This window comes from Melanotaenia boesemani, chromosome 21 (genome assembly GCF_017639745.1).
Source record: "Melanotaenia boesemani isolate fMelBoe1 chromosome 21, fMelBoe1.pri, whole genome shotgun sequence".
Taxonomy (NCBI): domain Eukaryota; kingdom Metazoa; phylum Chordata; class Actinopteri; order Atheriniformes; family Melanotaeniidae; genus Melanotaenia; species Melanotaenia boesemani.
In genome coordinates, this window is record NC_055702.1 from 15,804,812 (window position 1) to 15,821,569 (window position 16,758).

General features: G+C 37.1%; 2 protein-coding genes and 1 long non-coding RNA gene across 3 annotated transcripts in view; all 3 read left to right on the forward strand.

Annotated features, from left to right (window-relative positions):
- The first annotated feature begins 4,765 nt into the window (after positions 1-4,765).
- The window catches only part of LOC121632832 (integrin alpha-M-like), a 28,080-nt gene continuing 16,087 nt past the window's right edge, over positions 4,766-16,758 (forward strand). Inside the window, exons 1-8 of the mRNA XM_041974588.1 lie at positions 4,766-4,877; positions 13,460-13,562; positions 13,770-13,867; positions 14,207-14,277; positions 14,404-14,518; positions 14,972-15,099; positions 15,565-15,707; positions 16,272-16,422. Coding sequence (XP_041830522.1) covers positions 4,832-4,877; positions 13,460-13,562; positions 13,770-13,867; positions 14,207-14,277; positions 14,404-14,518; positions 14,972-15,099; positions 15,565-15,707; positions 16,272-16,422 — 855 coding nt within the window. The 5' untranslated portion in view covers positions 4,766-4,831. The remainder of the gene's footprint in view (positions 4,878-13,459; positions 13,563-13,769; positions 13,868-14,206; positions 14,278-14,403; positions 14,519-14,971; positions 15,100-15,564; positions 15,708-16,271; positions 16,423-16,758) is intronic.
- On the forward strand, positions 5,136-7,228 carry LOC121632836. The gene is made up of 7 exons (XR_006008972.1): positions 5,136-5,542; positions 6,022-6,082; positions 6,162-6,212; positions 6,296-6,340; positions 6,441-6,505; positions 6,620-6,728; positions 7,160-7,228. It is a non-coding gene; the product is annotated as an uncharacterized LOC121632836 (long non-coding RNA).
- LOC121632820 (PWWP domain-containing DNA repair factor 3A-like) lies at positions 7,236-8,597 on the forward strand. Its single transcript, XM_041974578.1, has 5 exons — positions 7,236-7,417; positions 7,690-7,785; positions 7,921-8,097; positions 8,243-8,331; positions 8,444-8,597. The coding sequence occupies exons 1-5, from the start codon at positions 7,397-7,399 to the stop codon at positions 8,568-8,570; spliced, it is 510 nt and encodes a 169-aa protein (XP_041830512.1). The 5' UTR covers positions 7,236-7,396; the 3' UTR covers positions 8,571-8,597.

Below are 16,758 nucleotides of genomic sequence, written 5' to 3' on the forward strand. Positions count from 1 at the left end.
AATAAAACTAATTACAGACTTCAGAACAACTGACAAAGAAAAGCTTGTAAGAAACAATAACAAACCCAGACAGGACTGACAAGGCATGGAACAAGTGAAACCAAGGTGTACACAGAGGGGGTGAATGATTAATAATAATCAAGAGTGGCAATTAGGAAATAATAAAACAAAAGTAACATAAGAGAAGGTGTAACTGAAAACTCAAGCAACGGGCTGGATAATTACCATAAGAGCAGTGGTGAAGGCCCTCACTTCCTAGCAACCATCCTGCAATAGAGTTTTCTCTCTTCCGCAGCCACACCCTCACTTCCCCAGGGGTTTATTGTATCATCATCTTCCACAAAGGTCAAGCGGTGCCCCACAAAACCCAGTGATGACACCTGAGGTTTTCATAACCTTGTTTCTGACATGTTGTGGTACATTTATATAAATGCTTTTAACACCAGGATTAGTCCACAAAGCCACTAGATGGTGCTCTGACTTTGGATGGGTACTTATGAGATAATATGTTCAGGATGGGACTTGAACTGAAAAAAATGAGCTCCTTAAGACAAAAGAGACCAGGGTTACAGGAACTTCTTGTTTCATGGCTGTGAACTGATATCTGACAAAAGGCCATTAGAATCAGGAAACTCTGTGAAGTCAGTTATATTATTAATCATGTTTTGATCAAGGGTGAAAGTTTGTAAAGGTAAATTAGGGTTAAAATTAAAAAAAAAAAAAAAAAACTTCCCATGTCCAGTGGACAGAGCTATGGCAATGAAAGCATACTGAGATGTAGATATGTCCAGGAGGTCACTATTGTCAAACATTTTAAGTTTTTTTTTTTAACCTGTCCTGTCCAGCATCGTAGCAAGCAGAATGATGGTTTGGCTGTGCTGTGCCGAAAAAATGTGCTTTGCATAGGGGAGGTTTATGGGTATAAGGCTCCTCTTGATAAACTTATTTATTTATTTATTTATTTATGCACTCTTGTTTATTTACTTTGAAGTATGGAATCTTTGTAATTTTGCTGGACCTGACCGAAGGGGACAGAAATAGGAGGAAAACATCGAAAAGAAGCAAAAAGAAAAGCAGAAAGAAGAAAGAGGAGACAACGACACAACAGATAGAAGGCAACAATCCTTCAATCCAAACTATCACCAGACAACCAACTGCAACACCTGTACAAAAGCACAACACAGAATTTCCTACAACTTTTACATGAAAGCAAAGCTGACAATCACCAGGACCTCCTAAAATAAATAATGAAAAACGACAAAACAAACATGTATCACGACCAGGACTACGTTTCGACATTTGTCTGGCTCGGAGGATAGATTGTAGATGAGTTGCAGGACAGCATCATTATGTGTGTGTTGTTCTGTGATTAGATTATCAGCACACACCACACACATTATGATCAAAACTGTTTAATGCCTGATTTTTTTTATCTTCATCTGTGAGGTCTCAAACAGATAAAAAGTCTCATAAGATTAAAAAAATCGTTATGTGTGTACCAGGCTTAAGACATTAGTCACTTGTGTTTGCAAGAGACTAGCTTGAGAAATCAACTAAGTAATGAACAGAGTGAAGCAGCATGTTTCATATCTGCAGACACTCAATTAAGGAAACATGTGCACATGTAAACCTTCTGCGTGATGCTGGTTTAGAATTAGAGGGTAATAGTAAAAAATAAAAAATAAAAACAAACAAAAGTAATAAAAAAAAATGAATGTAGAATGATCAACACTAAAGGCTTATTAATAGTCTTTTCCATAAACTGAGGATGTCTTTGAATGATTTCATCAGCACAGAAAACAGACAACTTCACATATGAAGATCTGGGTTTGCGACCATATTGCTCACACATGGTCTTAAATTACAATAATTAAACAGTGCAAAGGTTTAATCAGTTCAAAAAAAATTTCTAGGATTGTAAGCTGTTTTATATAAAAGAATTTCAGGACTGCACCAAGTGATAGATTTAAAATTGTAAAACAGCTAACTATATATGTTACATTATAATAAATACACATGAATAAAACATTATGTGGACTAACCTTGTACAAGGTTCTCATAAAGGGTTTATATGAGCCTTATGGTGTCCTTCTTTCCCAGTTTCCACCTCTAAGCCATTCAAAAAGTCACAGACCACAGTGTGCTTCTTTTTGTACCCAAACATAAAAATTGGGTTCAAACCAGCCATCTTGAACTTGTGAATCTGCAAACAAATTATATTCCTTATAAAAATGGATGAAGCGAAAGGACCTACTGGTGTTAGTTGTTAAAATGTTCTAAATTCCAAATGTGTAAGTAAGTAAGTAAGTAAATGTTTATTTATATAGCACCTTTCAAGATAAAATCACAAAATGCTTAACAATAAGATAAAACACTAAATAACAGTAATACAGAGAGAATAAAAACAAATAAAACTAAGTAAAAGCAAGTTTAAAAAGATGTGTTTTTAGCTGCTTTTTAAAAGAGATCATGGAGTCCACAGATCTCAGGCTTAGAGGAAGGGAGTTCCAGAGGACTCAAAGGCTCTGTCACCCTTAGTTTTCAGTCGTGTTGGTTAAACAACCAGCATATCTTGATGACTCGATCTCAGGGACCTGCTGGGCACGCAGAGCTGTAGGAGATCCCTGATGTATTCAGGTGCCTGGTCATGTAGGGCTTGATAGGTAAAAACCAGAATTTTAAAATGCACCCTGTAATAAATGGGCAGCCAGTGCAGCTGGATTAGTAGAGGAGTGACATGGGTGAATTTGGGGGATTTAGTTATCAGCCTTGCAGCAGCATTCTGAACCAACTGGAGACGGTCACGCGATTTTTTGTTTAAACATGTGAAGAGGGAATTACAGTAATCCAGTCTGGATGAGATGAAGGCATGAACGATCATCTCCATATCAGATGATGAAACAACTGGACTCAGCATGTCTTTTGACCATGCAAACGTTTTCAAATTTAGGTCACATTTATAGATTTTCAATCTTTTAAAATAATGTTAAAATGAAATGCTATCTGGATAACATTAAGCCAAATGATCCAGAACTTCAGCCCTCCATGCTCCTCAAGTGCAAACACAAACTAGACAAGATTCAAAGAAACAATCAACCATATCTTTTTTTTGGGAATTTCATTGGATCTGGTGATCACACAGATTGTCCAATTACCTAACAAAATCAGATATTTGAGGACATCAGACACAAGACCTTGGGAGGCAAATGAAATAAATAAATAATAATTTTTTGACAAACTGAACAATATCAGTTCAGTGTGTTAAACAAATGGTTCATGTTTGTTTTAACTTTATTTTAGTATGCAGAAAGAAATTACAATCGAAATGCTACCTAAATATCTAGACAAGTCTAGCTTAGTACATCTGATTTTCTGATATGTATTTGTTTTAAAATGTGTGCAGTTTGACATGTCAGCAGTGTTTCTATTTCTTACCAGAATATGGGCAGTATCCACAAGTTTGCAGGTGTTACCTCCCATCTTCACTTTTTCACCCTATTGCCTGTTGTGCTTCTCTTTTGCCTTTTGAATATTTTCTTTAAAGGCTGTTGAGCCCCACAAAATTTGCATATCTTGCATGCAACACATATTTGCTGCATGCACGATATGCATGATTTCAATGTTGAGTCTGGCATTTTAGCTGAAAGGAATAAAAAAAACACAAAAACAAACAACAACCACAAAAAAGAAACATGTGTTTTATAATAAATACAAGACATACGACGAAAAGCTAAATTAGCCTTATTTGTATAATTATCAGTGTTAAACTAGTCCTTTTATAACCATGTTGGAAATCCATGTTCTCCACTGTGACCAGTCAGTATCTTCAGTTATTCTTTACATTTATATAATCTATCAATCCATAAAATCAATCAGTAAAACCAATTAGTCAGTAACCAGTCAATCAATTCAGTCAATTCTGAGGATGACAAATTGGCTCATGAAGCACAGATAGACATGATCTGGCAGCAGGGTTACCTTCAGGATGATTTATGTCTTAAAGGAAAATAACTGTGAAAAAGCTAAATAATTAATTGTAATTTTACAATGTGTAACAAGTGCACAGGGACTTGTCATGTGCTGCTTCTTTGCTAACATTTGCTTTGTTAATCCACTCAACTTTAGCAAAGCCAGAAGTTCTCGCATAAAAAAAAGAAGAAAAAAAACCGAAAAAAAAAACAAAAAACAAAGAAAAGGTCCTAGTTAACTACTCGCTGTTCCTGTTGCTCAGTTTAGGACTTGTATCTGATTTATTTGATTGATATATTTATATACATATGATAAATAAATGTCTACTTACATTCGAGGAAGACAGAGAAATATCCAGCTGAAAGTATGGTTCTCAGCTTCGGCAGCGCCACAAACTCGACAGTGCCACTGTGTGACATCCGGTTAAAACAATATATTTTTAGTAGAAATGACGGAACAACCTAAAGGCAATATGCATTTGCAGAAAATACAAATTAATTAATAGATTAATGGGTGTAGTTTTAAATATAGCACTTTCCACTGAAAATAAAGGAAACGCCTACAGAGCAAACGTCACATCAAAGCCTGGTCAGAAGTTCGCAGGAAATGTACGAATGTCAGTGCATTACTTTTCGTATGAAATCATAGGAATCATTTGTGAGAGCAGCCTGCACCATGCCATGGAGGGTTAAAACCTGGAATCAATATTGTAGCTCCTCCTACATTACAGTTCCTCTGTATGACTGCATATTGGTGAGTTCTGCAGCTTTTTTCCACTGGACATGCTCAGCAGGGGAAAGTAATTGCTTTTGAATTTTCAGATAAATTTCTTTGACCTTAGACTTTGACTGTCTCCCATGAGATGAACACAATGGGTTGGATGATCTCAACTATACTTTTCCTTTCAGGTAAGTTTGTGTTTTGCAGCTATCAGTCATTTTTGTGCCTTGCCAGATGCAAAACCACATCATGTGTTTAGTTTTCAAGACATTGCTTGCTTTTTATTCTTAGACACCTTCCCCAGCATACTAAGCTACCAAATTTAGGACAGAAAATGTAAGTTCGTTCTGAAGAGGTAAAGCTGTATGTTTCTGTCGCTCTGTAAAGGTTTCCCCTGAAGACCCATAATTCGGCCACACACAAGAATAAGGATATGGCAGAAAAATGATTCATTGTACAGGAGTGGAAGTGCAGGGAAACGGGAATAGTCCGACAGGATGAGGGAGGATCCAGGATGACTGTGGCGCTCAGGAAACTGCAAAAACTCCGAATATCATGGCATTAATCCAAAATCCAAACAGTGTGGTAATAAGGGCGGGGATGTTATGCTCGAGCCGAGCTGCTCGATCACGTGTCGAGCATGTGACACGGAAGTGTTGTGTCTCTGAGCAGGATTAGCCGGGGCTTCCCTCAAAGCCACAACAAACCACGCCCCCTACAAACCACGCCCCCTACAAACCACACCCCTTAAAGGCGGCATAAACAATCGAAGATTACTAAACGCAGAGGAAGCGGAAGAAAAAGGTGGCATAAACAATCGAAGATTATAGACGCGATGTCAATGCCCGTTCAGGTGAGACACATTTATATTATTTTGAAATGAAATGGCTATATCAAAATAACAGTGTCAATTAAATAGTACATTCGCCAACCAACCGCAGCTGCCAGAGAATAGTGATATGTGTGTTGATGACGGTCGAAGTGCTTTTTACAGTTATTTTTATTTATTTTAAAAATTAAATGTGTAAAGCATGGGTAGGCAACTCTAGTCCTCGAGGGCTGACATCCTGCAGGTGTTCAGAATTTCTCTGCTGCAACACAGCTGACTCTGATCAATGGGTGATTAGCAGCGCTTGGTGACAAGCTCTGCACAAGGTGGGTTACAACAGTGAAACTCCTATGCCGACCCTCAATGACTGAAGTTGCTTACCCCTGGATTACAGATTTTGATACTGTTCATATGTTATGTATCAGTTTTTTTTTCTCTCCCCAACAGAATCATAGCAGTGTATACTTTTTATGTTTTACATTGCTCTGTTTTTTGTTACTCAGAGGTCTTGCACAGCAGATTGTTGCGGGAGCCTGGACAGAGAAGACTGCCCTGGATTTGAAGGTATTTCCTGCAATATCACTGACAAATAGATTTGTAAATAATTATGCTATATTGTTAACTGTAACTGTCTGTTACACAGGATGTTCCTAAGCAGACACATGGCAATGACTGTGGTGTCTTCATGATAATGGTGAGCGTAATGTCATAAAGTAATTGTCAGGTAACCCTTGTGTCTTTATATGTATTTATTTCTATGATTTGTCATCACTACAGCATGCCTGGTACTTTGCCATGGATGCCTGCTTTGACTTCGGTGTTGTAAGTATCCTATGAAATTGAAAAATTATAACTAATTTTTTAAAAATTTTACCTATACAAAAAATCAACTGTGGTAGTAACACTATCTGGTCTTCATTAGGATGACATGTGTCTCCTTAGAAGATGGTGGTGCATTGTTCTCTTGGAGAACTTTGGGCTGGAAGGGTATGGTTCAGGGCTTCCTCAAAGATAATTCGATTTTTAATTAAATTATTAAAAACCCTTTATGATAACACTTGTCTCTTTTTATTCTGTGTCATGGAAATCTGTTAATTGCAGGTATGGAAGGAAGTTTGCTCATTTTACAGATGAAGGAAAGGCAACTCTTCGTGACAATGTACCACCAGTATTCAGGATCACACGCAAAAGAAAACTTGAAAGCCCCATGGTCAGTGAGGACCTTATACAGTATCCATCACTCCAGCCTGTTTGAAAATAGATCACCACTCAAACAACTATTAAATGAACATTTATAGCACACAATGTCTGTTGTTGATGGTACTGTTATTATATGGTTGCATTCATTCTAGTGACATCTGACACACACTTCATATGCTATTGATGCACCAGTTTAGCTAAGCTATACTATTAATGGACATTAAGTTACTGAGTGATTTTGAAACATCAGTTGTCCTGAAGAACACATTTATATTTTGCCTTGAGCTTTACCCATGTTTTTTGGTTGATCTCTTTTCAGAATAGAAAACTGTATATTTTGTCAAAAAAACAATTTGTGATTGGTGCATAATTTTAATTGCAAAGCATCAATCCCCTCTGGATCCCCATAAAAGCGACGCAATTATTATTCACTTTCTGCAGAATCCACAGCACACTGACCCTGAAATTGATCACATGTACTGTAAGAGGCCTTACAGTTTTCCATCAAGAAAGCAGGTTCAAGTGAGTGAAGATCGGTGCATGACAACAACATAGTGTTTACAGCTGTGCACTAAGTCACGTGTTTTGCATGTCTTGATTAAGGACAATAATGACAGCAGTGACCAACGCCAGGATGTGTTCACCACAACCAGAGATGCTGGGATCCTGAGTGAGGACATGTCTTTCAACAGGCTAGTGGTAAGGACATGCAAACGATCAAGAAACCGAATGATTGTTTGCACTTGGTCCTCTAGTTGTGCCCAGTGACGGCTCTGTGTGGACAGCTCCCATAGAATAGCATGGTGTTTTCTCACCCCAGGTCTCTGTGGTCAGCCATGTTACAGTATTGGGGTGGGGGTGGATACGTATGTGTATTGTGCTACTGCATGTGTGTATGTACTGTACATAGGGTGTGGAGGGCAGGGGTGTATTTTTTAATATGTAAATCACTTTTTTTCATCTAATTTTAGGAACGAGCTCAGCAAGCTGAACAGAAGCGAATCCTTGCCAGTGAGCTTCTGTTAACATTTATCACTCAGGATGAATGCCTGCGACAACACCTCCAAGTGAGCTTAAAAATTCATTTTGATTCATACTCTTTAATTCAGTCAATATGACGAATGATTAAAGTGAACCTCTTTCGGTTAGCCTAGTGTTTATTTATTTGAGGAACCTCCCAAAAATGTTTATTATATTTACAGGCAGTCATCGCAGGAAAACTCACACCGTCCTGGGCATCAAAGGGAAGAGTGAGAATTTTCCTCGAGAAAGAAGACCAGCTTGACAGAGTGATGAGCTTCTTGGCCAGTCTGTTGGAAGCACAGGGAACCAAATGTCATGATCAAGTGGCATTTGTTATGGACGTGCTTCTGCCAGAGGTACATTTTTTTTAGAATTGATCATGTTAACATGTTTTGTATGTATTACTATTGTAAGTCTTTTAAACTTAAGTTGTATATCTTAAACATGCCAGACTGATTTACAGTCTAAATGAAAGATGTCCTTTTTGTTCTCATGACACAGGCAACACTCCATGCTATTGCTGGTGTACATGCTGTTTCCCTGCACAGGGCCACAGAAATCTATGAATGTGGACTGCAATATGACTACAGGTATACTACAAACATGAGGAGTGTGCTAATACTTACATGTATTTGGACATTTATTATGAAAACCTCTCTGTGTGAATTTTCTGTGATTATTTCTTTCATTTTGTCTCATCAGTGAGAAACAGCTGTTTGCACATTATGCATCAAAAAACATGAGCAAGGAGGCAGAGCAGAAAATGCTGACATACAAAGAACAACTCCAAAGAGCACTCGAGTCCAAGGACTTTGTGCAGATGCTTTAGCTGTTGCCAATAAAACACTAAACTGTTGTTGGTTTCATTTGTTTCATATTTTTTAAAACTTTTAAACATTCTGTTTTAAGGTACATATTTTAAATATTTGTGAAGAGCTATTTATTTCACTAGTCTAAATTTATATAATTAAGAAATATTGTTTCAAAGGGCCAGCATTCTTTTCAGTTAAGCCGTAAGATCTTTTATTTTATTTATGAACTGTACAAATGGGACATGTTATGGCAGGCGGTGTAAGAGAGAGAGATTGCCATATATGGTACAGTATTACAGAAGCACTGAAAAAGAAAAGTAACTTCAGTCAAAAATAAGATACATCCATCATTATTTAAAGACTGGTTTAGAAATCTTTCCTGCTCTTAATGTGATTTATATGGGTTTCATGTGCTTCATTTCTTGCAGAAAGTGTTCATAATTGGGATTGGCGGATTACCACTTCTTTCTTGTGAAATTGGCCCAAAAGCAAAAACAGTTGACTTAGATGAATAACTGAAATAGCTAACCTCTTTGCCTGTTTATTTATATATATATATATATATATATATATATATATATATATATATATATATATATATATATATATATATATATATATATATATATATATATATATATATGTGTGTGTGTGTGTGTGTGCGTTGGTGTATTTACTTGGTATTTTATATCTGGTGGTGAATGAAGTCAGTGGTGTAGATGAAGAGGAGAGGAGCCAGAGCCAGAACTGTCCCTTAAGAAGTCCCCGTGCTGCAGAACACAGTGTCAGAAGCGCAATCCCTTGACCTCACACACAGACCTGTTGGTCAGGAAGTCCTGGCACACCATGATCCAGCTTATCCTTCAGGAGTTCTGTCTGGATGGTGTTGAAAGCACTGGAGAAATCATAGAACATGATTCTCACAGTGCTTCAAGGCCTCTCCAGGTAGGATGTCTGCAGAGGGAAGATGACAACATCCTCAACTCCAATGTTTGGCTGGTAAGCTAACTGTAGAGGATCTGCTGAGGGTTGTACCACAGAATGCAGAGGATGGAGCACCAGCCTCTCCAGTCTTTGCCAGGTGAGGTGTCAGGGCCACAGGTCAATAGTGACTCTGTGGGGTGGGATGACCTGGGCACTGGATGTTTTCCACATCTGTGGCACCCTGTGCTGCTGATAGTTTAATGGGTAATTTTTCAATTTCATAATCCCTTTTTAGTATAATAAATCATTATCTTTCAGTGATATTTATGGCATGTGATATAGTAGACCAAGCTGTGACACGGCTCTTGGAAAACTGCTGGAGTAAACAACCTATTTAAATCTAAATAACTGCTACTAATTATTATTATTAGAAATATTAATTTTAGTTCATAATAACCTTCTGCACATTTGCCTCTTTTTTATCAATTGTTTCAAGCCCATTGTTTGCACTGGAAGGCATTTAATGTGGTGAATCAACCGTTAATGCTCCTGGTATGGTTTTATTTCCCATCTGTTTGCTTTCGGCATGCTTTGGAACTCCACAGCCACCGTAGCGACTTGTGGGCGTGGTTTGTAGTGGGCGTGGTTTGTAGTGGGCGTGGTTTGTAGCGGCTGCGGGCTGCAGTCAGATATTATTGGAAAAGTCACGTGAGAGACCAAATGCGGCCTCGTTACGTCATCATTGCACATCGAGCAGCACGCGGGATCTTCAAAGTAACCTGTCTTCAATCAACCTCTCAAGGAGAGATTCCAAACGCTGGGGAGATCGCGGATTTTTGAGAGGAGATTCTGCTAGCGATTGTGCGCCATTACATTTTGACAACAAAATTAGGGAAAGCATCACATCAGCATTGACTTATATTGGATCACACTTAGCTTTTAGAGATTTTGGGAAACAAACGTCTGCGTGAGACGCCGTTGCCAGGGTAACTGCTGAAGGAGCTCGGGGTATGAGAGAAGGACGGATCGGGCGGTGCCTTCAACATCACAGGTAAGCTTTATTTCCTTTTCCTTATATAAATGTTTTAATAGCCTTGCAAAAAAGCAGTTTTTAAAATGATCAAACTTCAACCAGAAGCATTCGAGGAAACGTCTCGGTCTGCAGCTGCAGAGGAAAACTACAAACTGCAGGACCTCAGACAGGCAAGCTGGTTTCTGATCACCATCAGCAGAGAATTTTAATCATTTTAAAGTTGGTTAATTACAATTTTATTCTTGTGTTTCTTTCAGGTGCAACCTCTCCAAAGCTGGAGAGGTAGTGTGCCAGAAGAGGGGCAGATTGAAGCCTGACATTATTGAGAAAATACGTTTTTAAATAAAAAAATTATGACAGATCACAAAGTTGCCAAAGCATTTTTCTCATAATACATTTCAAGATTCAAGTAAACAGGTTTCACTGAACAATGAAAATCTTACTTTGCCATCCACCCTGAATGCCAAAAACATTATAAAATAAACAATTAAAAAAAACTAGATAGAAGATAAAGATAACATAAAAAAACTCAAAGTAATCTATGTACATAAATGTGCAGTGTGCCACATTCAACAAAAGAAAAAAAAAAACTCATGAGGTAGCTGATAAGATGCATTTGCAATATTTATTATAAATAAGACACATAAAACAGTAAGCAATTATACTACAACTGTCTAAAATCACTAACAATCACTATCCCTGTTGCACAAGCACCCTTCCCTCACGTTCCTGCTGTGAGTAGACTATTGTCATTACAGATTGGTATACTTAAGTTACACCACGATTCTGTTACTGTTACGACCCATATCAGGGGTATGGAAGGGCGCAACATAAAAGCACGTTGAGGACAGGTGTAAAAGTCAACCAACACAGTTTATTGACATAAATGTAAAAACAACAAATAAAACCTGTAACAAAAGATGGTAAAGTGTTGGGGTTAGTGAAACTGCTGAAATAAAGACAAAAGATTTAACCCAAAACCAAACACAAACACCACCGAGTAAAACCAAAACGTGTCCATAACTCGGGGTGATAATGAAACAAACCAAAAGCAGCAGTTCCAATAAACTAAGTGACATCCATCACAACCAAAAGCCTAATCTAGCCCAACACAACATAAACCTAAAACTCAACACAAAGATAACAAAATGGCTGAACACAAACAAAAGCCTAGTGATGCTTAAACCAATACTGAGTGTAGAACAAAAGGTAGGTCCAAACTAAATGTGAAACTAAATGGACTGTTCTACCGTTCCCCCACGGGGAACACACGTGCAGGCAGGAGTTGTCCTGCTGCACACACTCAAACTGTCCAACACCAAACAGACTACCAACCAGCACAACAAACACCCAGTAAAGCATCACCGCCATCATCCAGCCAAACACAATGAGAAGAGGCCACTTGTGCTAATTAGCCTCTCTCATCCCAAGTGAGGGGAAGCAGCCTGTGCAGCCCACTTCTCCCTCCCGACTACACACTGCAGCAGCTCTTTATTTCCTGGTGTCCAGGAAGCTGCAAGGCGATTGGCTTGAAGGCCAACCAATCAGAGGGAAGGAGAGTGATGGACATCTGAACTAGCCAGTCCGAGGAGACATCAGGGCCCAGCCTCTTCAGGCTGAACGAGCCCCAGCTGTCGGCAATGATCACCAGCCGGATTACGACCCTGGGGTCGTAACAGTTACCTTAACTAATCTTACCTAATAACCCCTCTATCACTTATGAACAACAGAAAATAAATATTCACTCATGGTAGAATATGTATCATTTATTGAACATGTATTCCAAGTTGAGATAGGGATGACAGATGTGAGGTATCAACTGCAACGCTGACCTTATGATGCATCAGACGCCCACAGCCAGCAGCTGGAGCTCTTTAATTTGGTCAAATGATTCAGAACAGCAAGCCATTTTCATGCATTTGGGTCAAAGTTGGCTCGATGATTGAGGCCTCGGTTTCACCACCCCAAGCCGCTTGGGGCAAGATAATCCGATGTGGGTCAGGCAAGAGTAATCTGTGGTAACTGGGTGGAAGACAGACAATCTGGAACATAAAGCAAGGCTGGATCTCAACAATACAAGAACAGTTGATCATCTGGCAGGGAAACCAAGACGGGAGGGTTCTTAAGTAGAGCAGAGCACAGGTGAGACAAGGGAGCAATCAGGGAGCTCCAGGTGGAGCCAATGAGCCTGATCAATGGACTGAAGACCCAGCAGTGCAGCCACCACGACACGCTCTTGTTTGAAGTTATAAAAACTAAGGCTGTGTCCCTGAACAAAAAGATCTCTCACGTGGTTCTTATAGAAACAATGAGATTACATTACTTTATGATCACAAACACTTCAAAATACAAAGGAAACCAACATTCCTTAATGTCCGGCAGATGTAAAGGTCACTGGTCTTTTAAACCAATTTTTAACCCTAAAGTTTTTAACATTGACAACAATTCTTCATACCATATTGATTTAAATCTTCATAAATTTCAACTACAACAAAAAGGAAGAGACTCCTCTTTCAGTTCTTTTTTCCCCTTTTAGATTTTCTCTTTTTTTTTTTTTTTTTTTTACTTTTTAAAAATTTTCTCTTAAAAATAAGTAAATTACAAAAGGTAAATGGAAATAAGAAAATAAATTAAAAATAGAAATAGAAATATAAGATGTCATAAAATATGGGTTCTGCTGGAAAAAAGGGGGCTTTAAAATTACACCTGCAGTATGTTTTACTTTTTATTTATAAAGGCTTTGAGCTGTGTTGTTCTGAATTTGACAAGTTCTTCCTTCAGTGCTCTCTAGTGGTATTTAAACAAAAAAGCACAGACATAAACCCTCTAACTAACTTGTATTGTTAAGTGTTTAAGTTTCTAAAATTATAAATATTACATATTGGATTTGATAAACAAAATGAAACAGAATCACATCATGACTTTAAATTTTCATTCTTCATTTCTCAGTGTTAAAAGCTGCACTTTGTTTCAACATTGACCCTCTGGCTTGGAAGTCCCTGCAGAATCCTGCTGCAGGTTTTGGCTACCAGGTGGTGCAAAGACAATCAGAGTGAGTCAGAGAATACATTATAGTCTGTTATAGATTAACAGCTGCTATGTTTGCTACTTGTGAGTTTTTACTTCTAACTTAGAATTCAGTCATATATACACTTCACAATAGTAAAATAATAATAATAATAATCATAATAATAAATCAAGCTTCCTAACAGAAAAGTAAATAACCTGCCATTGTTTAATGTTTGTCTGGATTTATTAGTTTGCTCGTCAGTGCCCCTCTTCAACAGTATTCAGGAAATCGAAGGGGTCAGATATTTAGGTGCACCACTGAGAGATGCCAACGTCTGCAAGTTCCAGGTAGGAAACCATTCTTTCCAAAAGTATTGACAAATAATCTGAAATTTTAAATATATTTTTCCATCAATGAATCTTTCTGTTCTTGGGACAGAACTTTAATAATGAGATGATGGATATAACTGAAATTAAATAAGAAAATTGTGTTTTTCAATCCACTTTCTTTAAAGCATACCACAAGGACAACAATGTGATAATCGCCTCAGCTACAGTCTTTAATTACACATAATTAGAATCTTTGTACATAGGGAGGGTTTTCACATGTGGTTGCTCTGGTTTGTTGTTTTTGTTAAAATTTATTTATGCTTTTATTTATTTAAGACTTTTTGAAAATGTTCACAGTGCCAGAATTTGCAGTCAACATGTCACTTGGTTTGGCAATGACATATGATCCCATCACAGAGAAAACTGTGGTAAGTTGGTGAATTACAGAGATTTCAAATTCTCTGAACCATTTTTCTTACAGCATGTAAATGTATTGCTTAAAGAAACAGAAAAAAAAAAATCTATCAATAAAATTCCTTTCATTTCTTCTCCAGGCATGTGGTTCAACCATTCCTAACGACTGTAAAAGTATCACCATGTACAGTGGTGTTTGCATTGAGATAGAAAAATCTGGTAGAATTGGGCCACCTGTACCATCTTCTATTGAAGGTAAACAGACATTTTAATGGAAGGTCACCACAAAGACATCCCACTTCTCACACACAATCTGATGTATGTTTGCACAAACATACAATCATCCAGCTGACGTTTGCAGGTTCCACATACGAACATTTTGAAACTTGATCATGTTTTTAAAACACATTTGATTCATTTCTAGACTTTTTTTTATGTGTTTTACTTATTTGTTATTTATTATTTTACAAAGCCAGAATAATAAGCTGTTAAAGTAGTTTAGTGTCATATATTTAATGTTTGTCTTCTACCAATTAAAACAGCTGGAAGAAAGTCCTCCATATTTGTTACCAGGAGCTGTAGCATTAGCTGTCTTGTACCTTGTGTGGACTCACCTGCTGTGTGTGAAAAATACAAGTACTAACCCAACACTTGAGGGGAAACTGCAAACTTCTGTTCAGATGTGTATTTATCTTGTCTTTTTAACAGAGTGCAGAGACCAAGCTGACATTGCATTTCTGTTGGACGGCTCAGGCAGTGTGAGTCCTCAAGATTTTGAAAGGATGACAGCTTTTGTTACTAAACTGATCGAGTCGCTGCTGGGAAAAGATACACAAGTAAGTCTATGTTTACCTTTTTTATTAAACAGCAGAAATAACACAAAAGAAAAGAAAATTCTGCAATCCATTATTATTAGTTTGTTTTTAATGAGGCCGTCAGAAATCACTTATTTGGGACATTTTCAAAGACAGAGAAACAGAAAACTTAATTTTAAAAAAATTTAAAAGCTTCATTATATCAAACTGTAAAAACTACGAGCATATAATTTTGGAAAATCTAAAAAGCAAAATTATTTTCTAAACAAGATAAGTAAAATATTTCTGTAACAGTCACATTTACTTAATGAAATCAGTTCAAATTAATAACAATTAGGGTGTGGTATTAAAATGGAAAACTTTACATCTACTAAATACCTTCATATCTTTATCAGGAATATATTTCAAATATTATTTCTACTGGATATTTTGCCTTTAGGAACTTAATTTCTAACTTGTATCTATTCAATATGTTTTATTTTGCAGTTTGCCATCACTCAGTTCGCTTCAAGACCCATAATCCATTTCAACTTCAAAGAATTTGATCCTGATAACTGGCGACAACAAATTCAACAAATATGGCAGATCAGAGGGTGGACTTACACCGCTAAAGCCATTACACATGTTGTGTACGTACCTTTATTATTCTGGTCTACTTAGTATGGTGAAACTTTGGGTGTTCAGAAAAAGTTTTCCTTTTTTTGTAAGTGACAAAGCTTCCACATTTAGAAATTTCTTTGTTGAATTTTTTCTCTCTTGGTCAGTTTTTCATCTTCCAGTTTGTTGTGGTTTTGTTTTCCAGACACTTTTTTTCCTTTTATTTGGCACCTCTTTTCTAACTCATTAGTTCCTATGACATGAAATGGATCCCAGTTAAACATTTTCAAGGCTGTCTAAGATGCATTCAAACAGAGATTATATTAATGACACTAAATCAAATTAATGTGGTGACCTTTTCATCTGGAACAGTTGAGTTTGAGCCTGTATGTCTAGAAGTGACAAGAACAGTATTTAGCTAGAGATTTATTTTAGGTAACATCAATTTAAAATTATATTTTAGTTAGGACCTAAGCAAACCACCATTTCAGTGATGTTTCTTTAGTTTGTTTAATTTGTTTCTTTAATTCGTAACTTTGCACATTTACTGCTGTACAACAACTTTCATTGAAAATTAAAAATCTTTCTTTTTTCAGGGAAAATATCTTCCTAACATCCAGAGGTTCCAGGTCAGAGGTGAAGAAAGTTTTGATAGTCATTACAGATGGAGTGTCTAATGACCACAACTACTTACAGGGAGCAATAAAAAAAGCTGACTCTAAGAATATTGTTAGATTCGCTATTGGGGTAAGTCGTAATTATATGAAACTCATTTAATTATTGTGTATAGTTTAATTATGGAAGTCTTAAAATACAGTTAAATCCTTTAAGTTCAAACTTTTTGCCCTTTTACACACTTAACTGTATACCGGATGGAGATGATCAGTTTTATTCACATAGCAGCTTTATAATGGTTAACCAGTCATGATTAGAAGGAGAGCAACAGTGTGTATCTACAACCAAACTTATACTGCAGCCATGAGTCAGATGGTGATTGGTTAAGTCAGACTGAACATTTCATATTGCAGACTGACTGAAATGTATATAAGGTAGGACATTAGTTTGCACTTGCAAAATTTACTT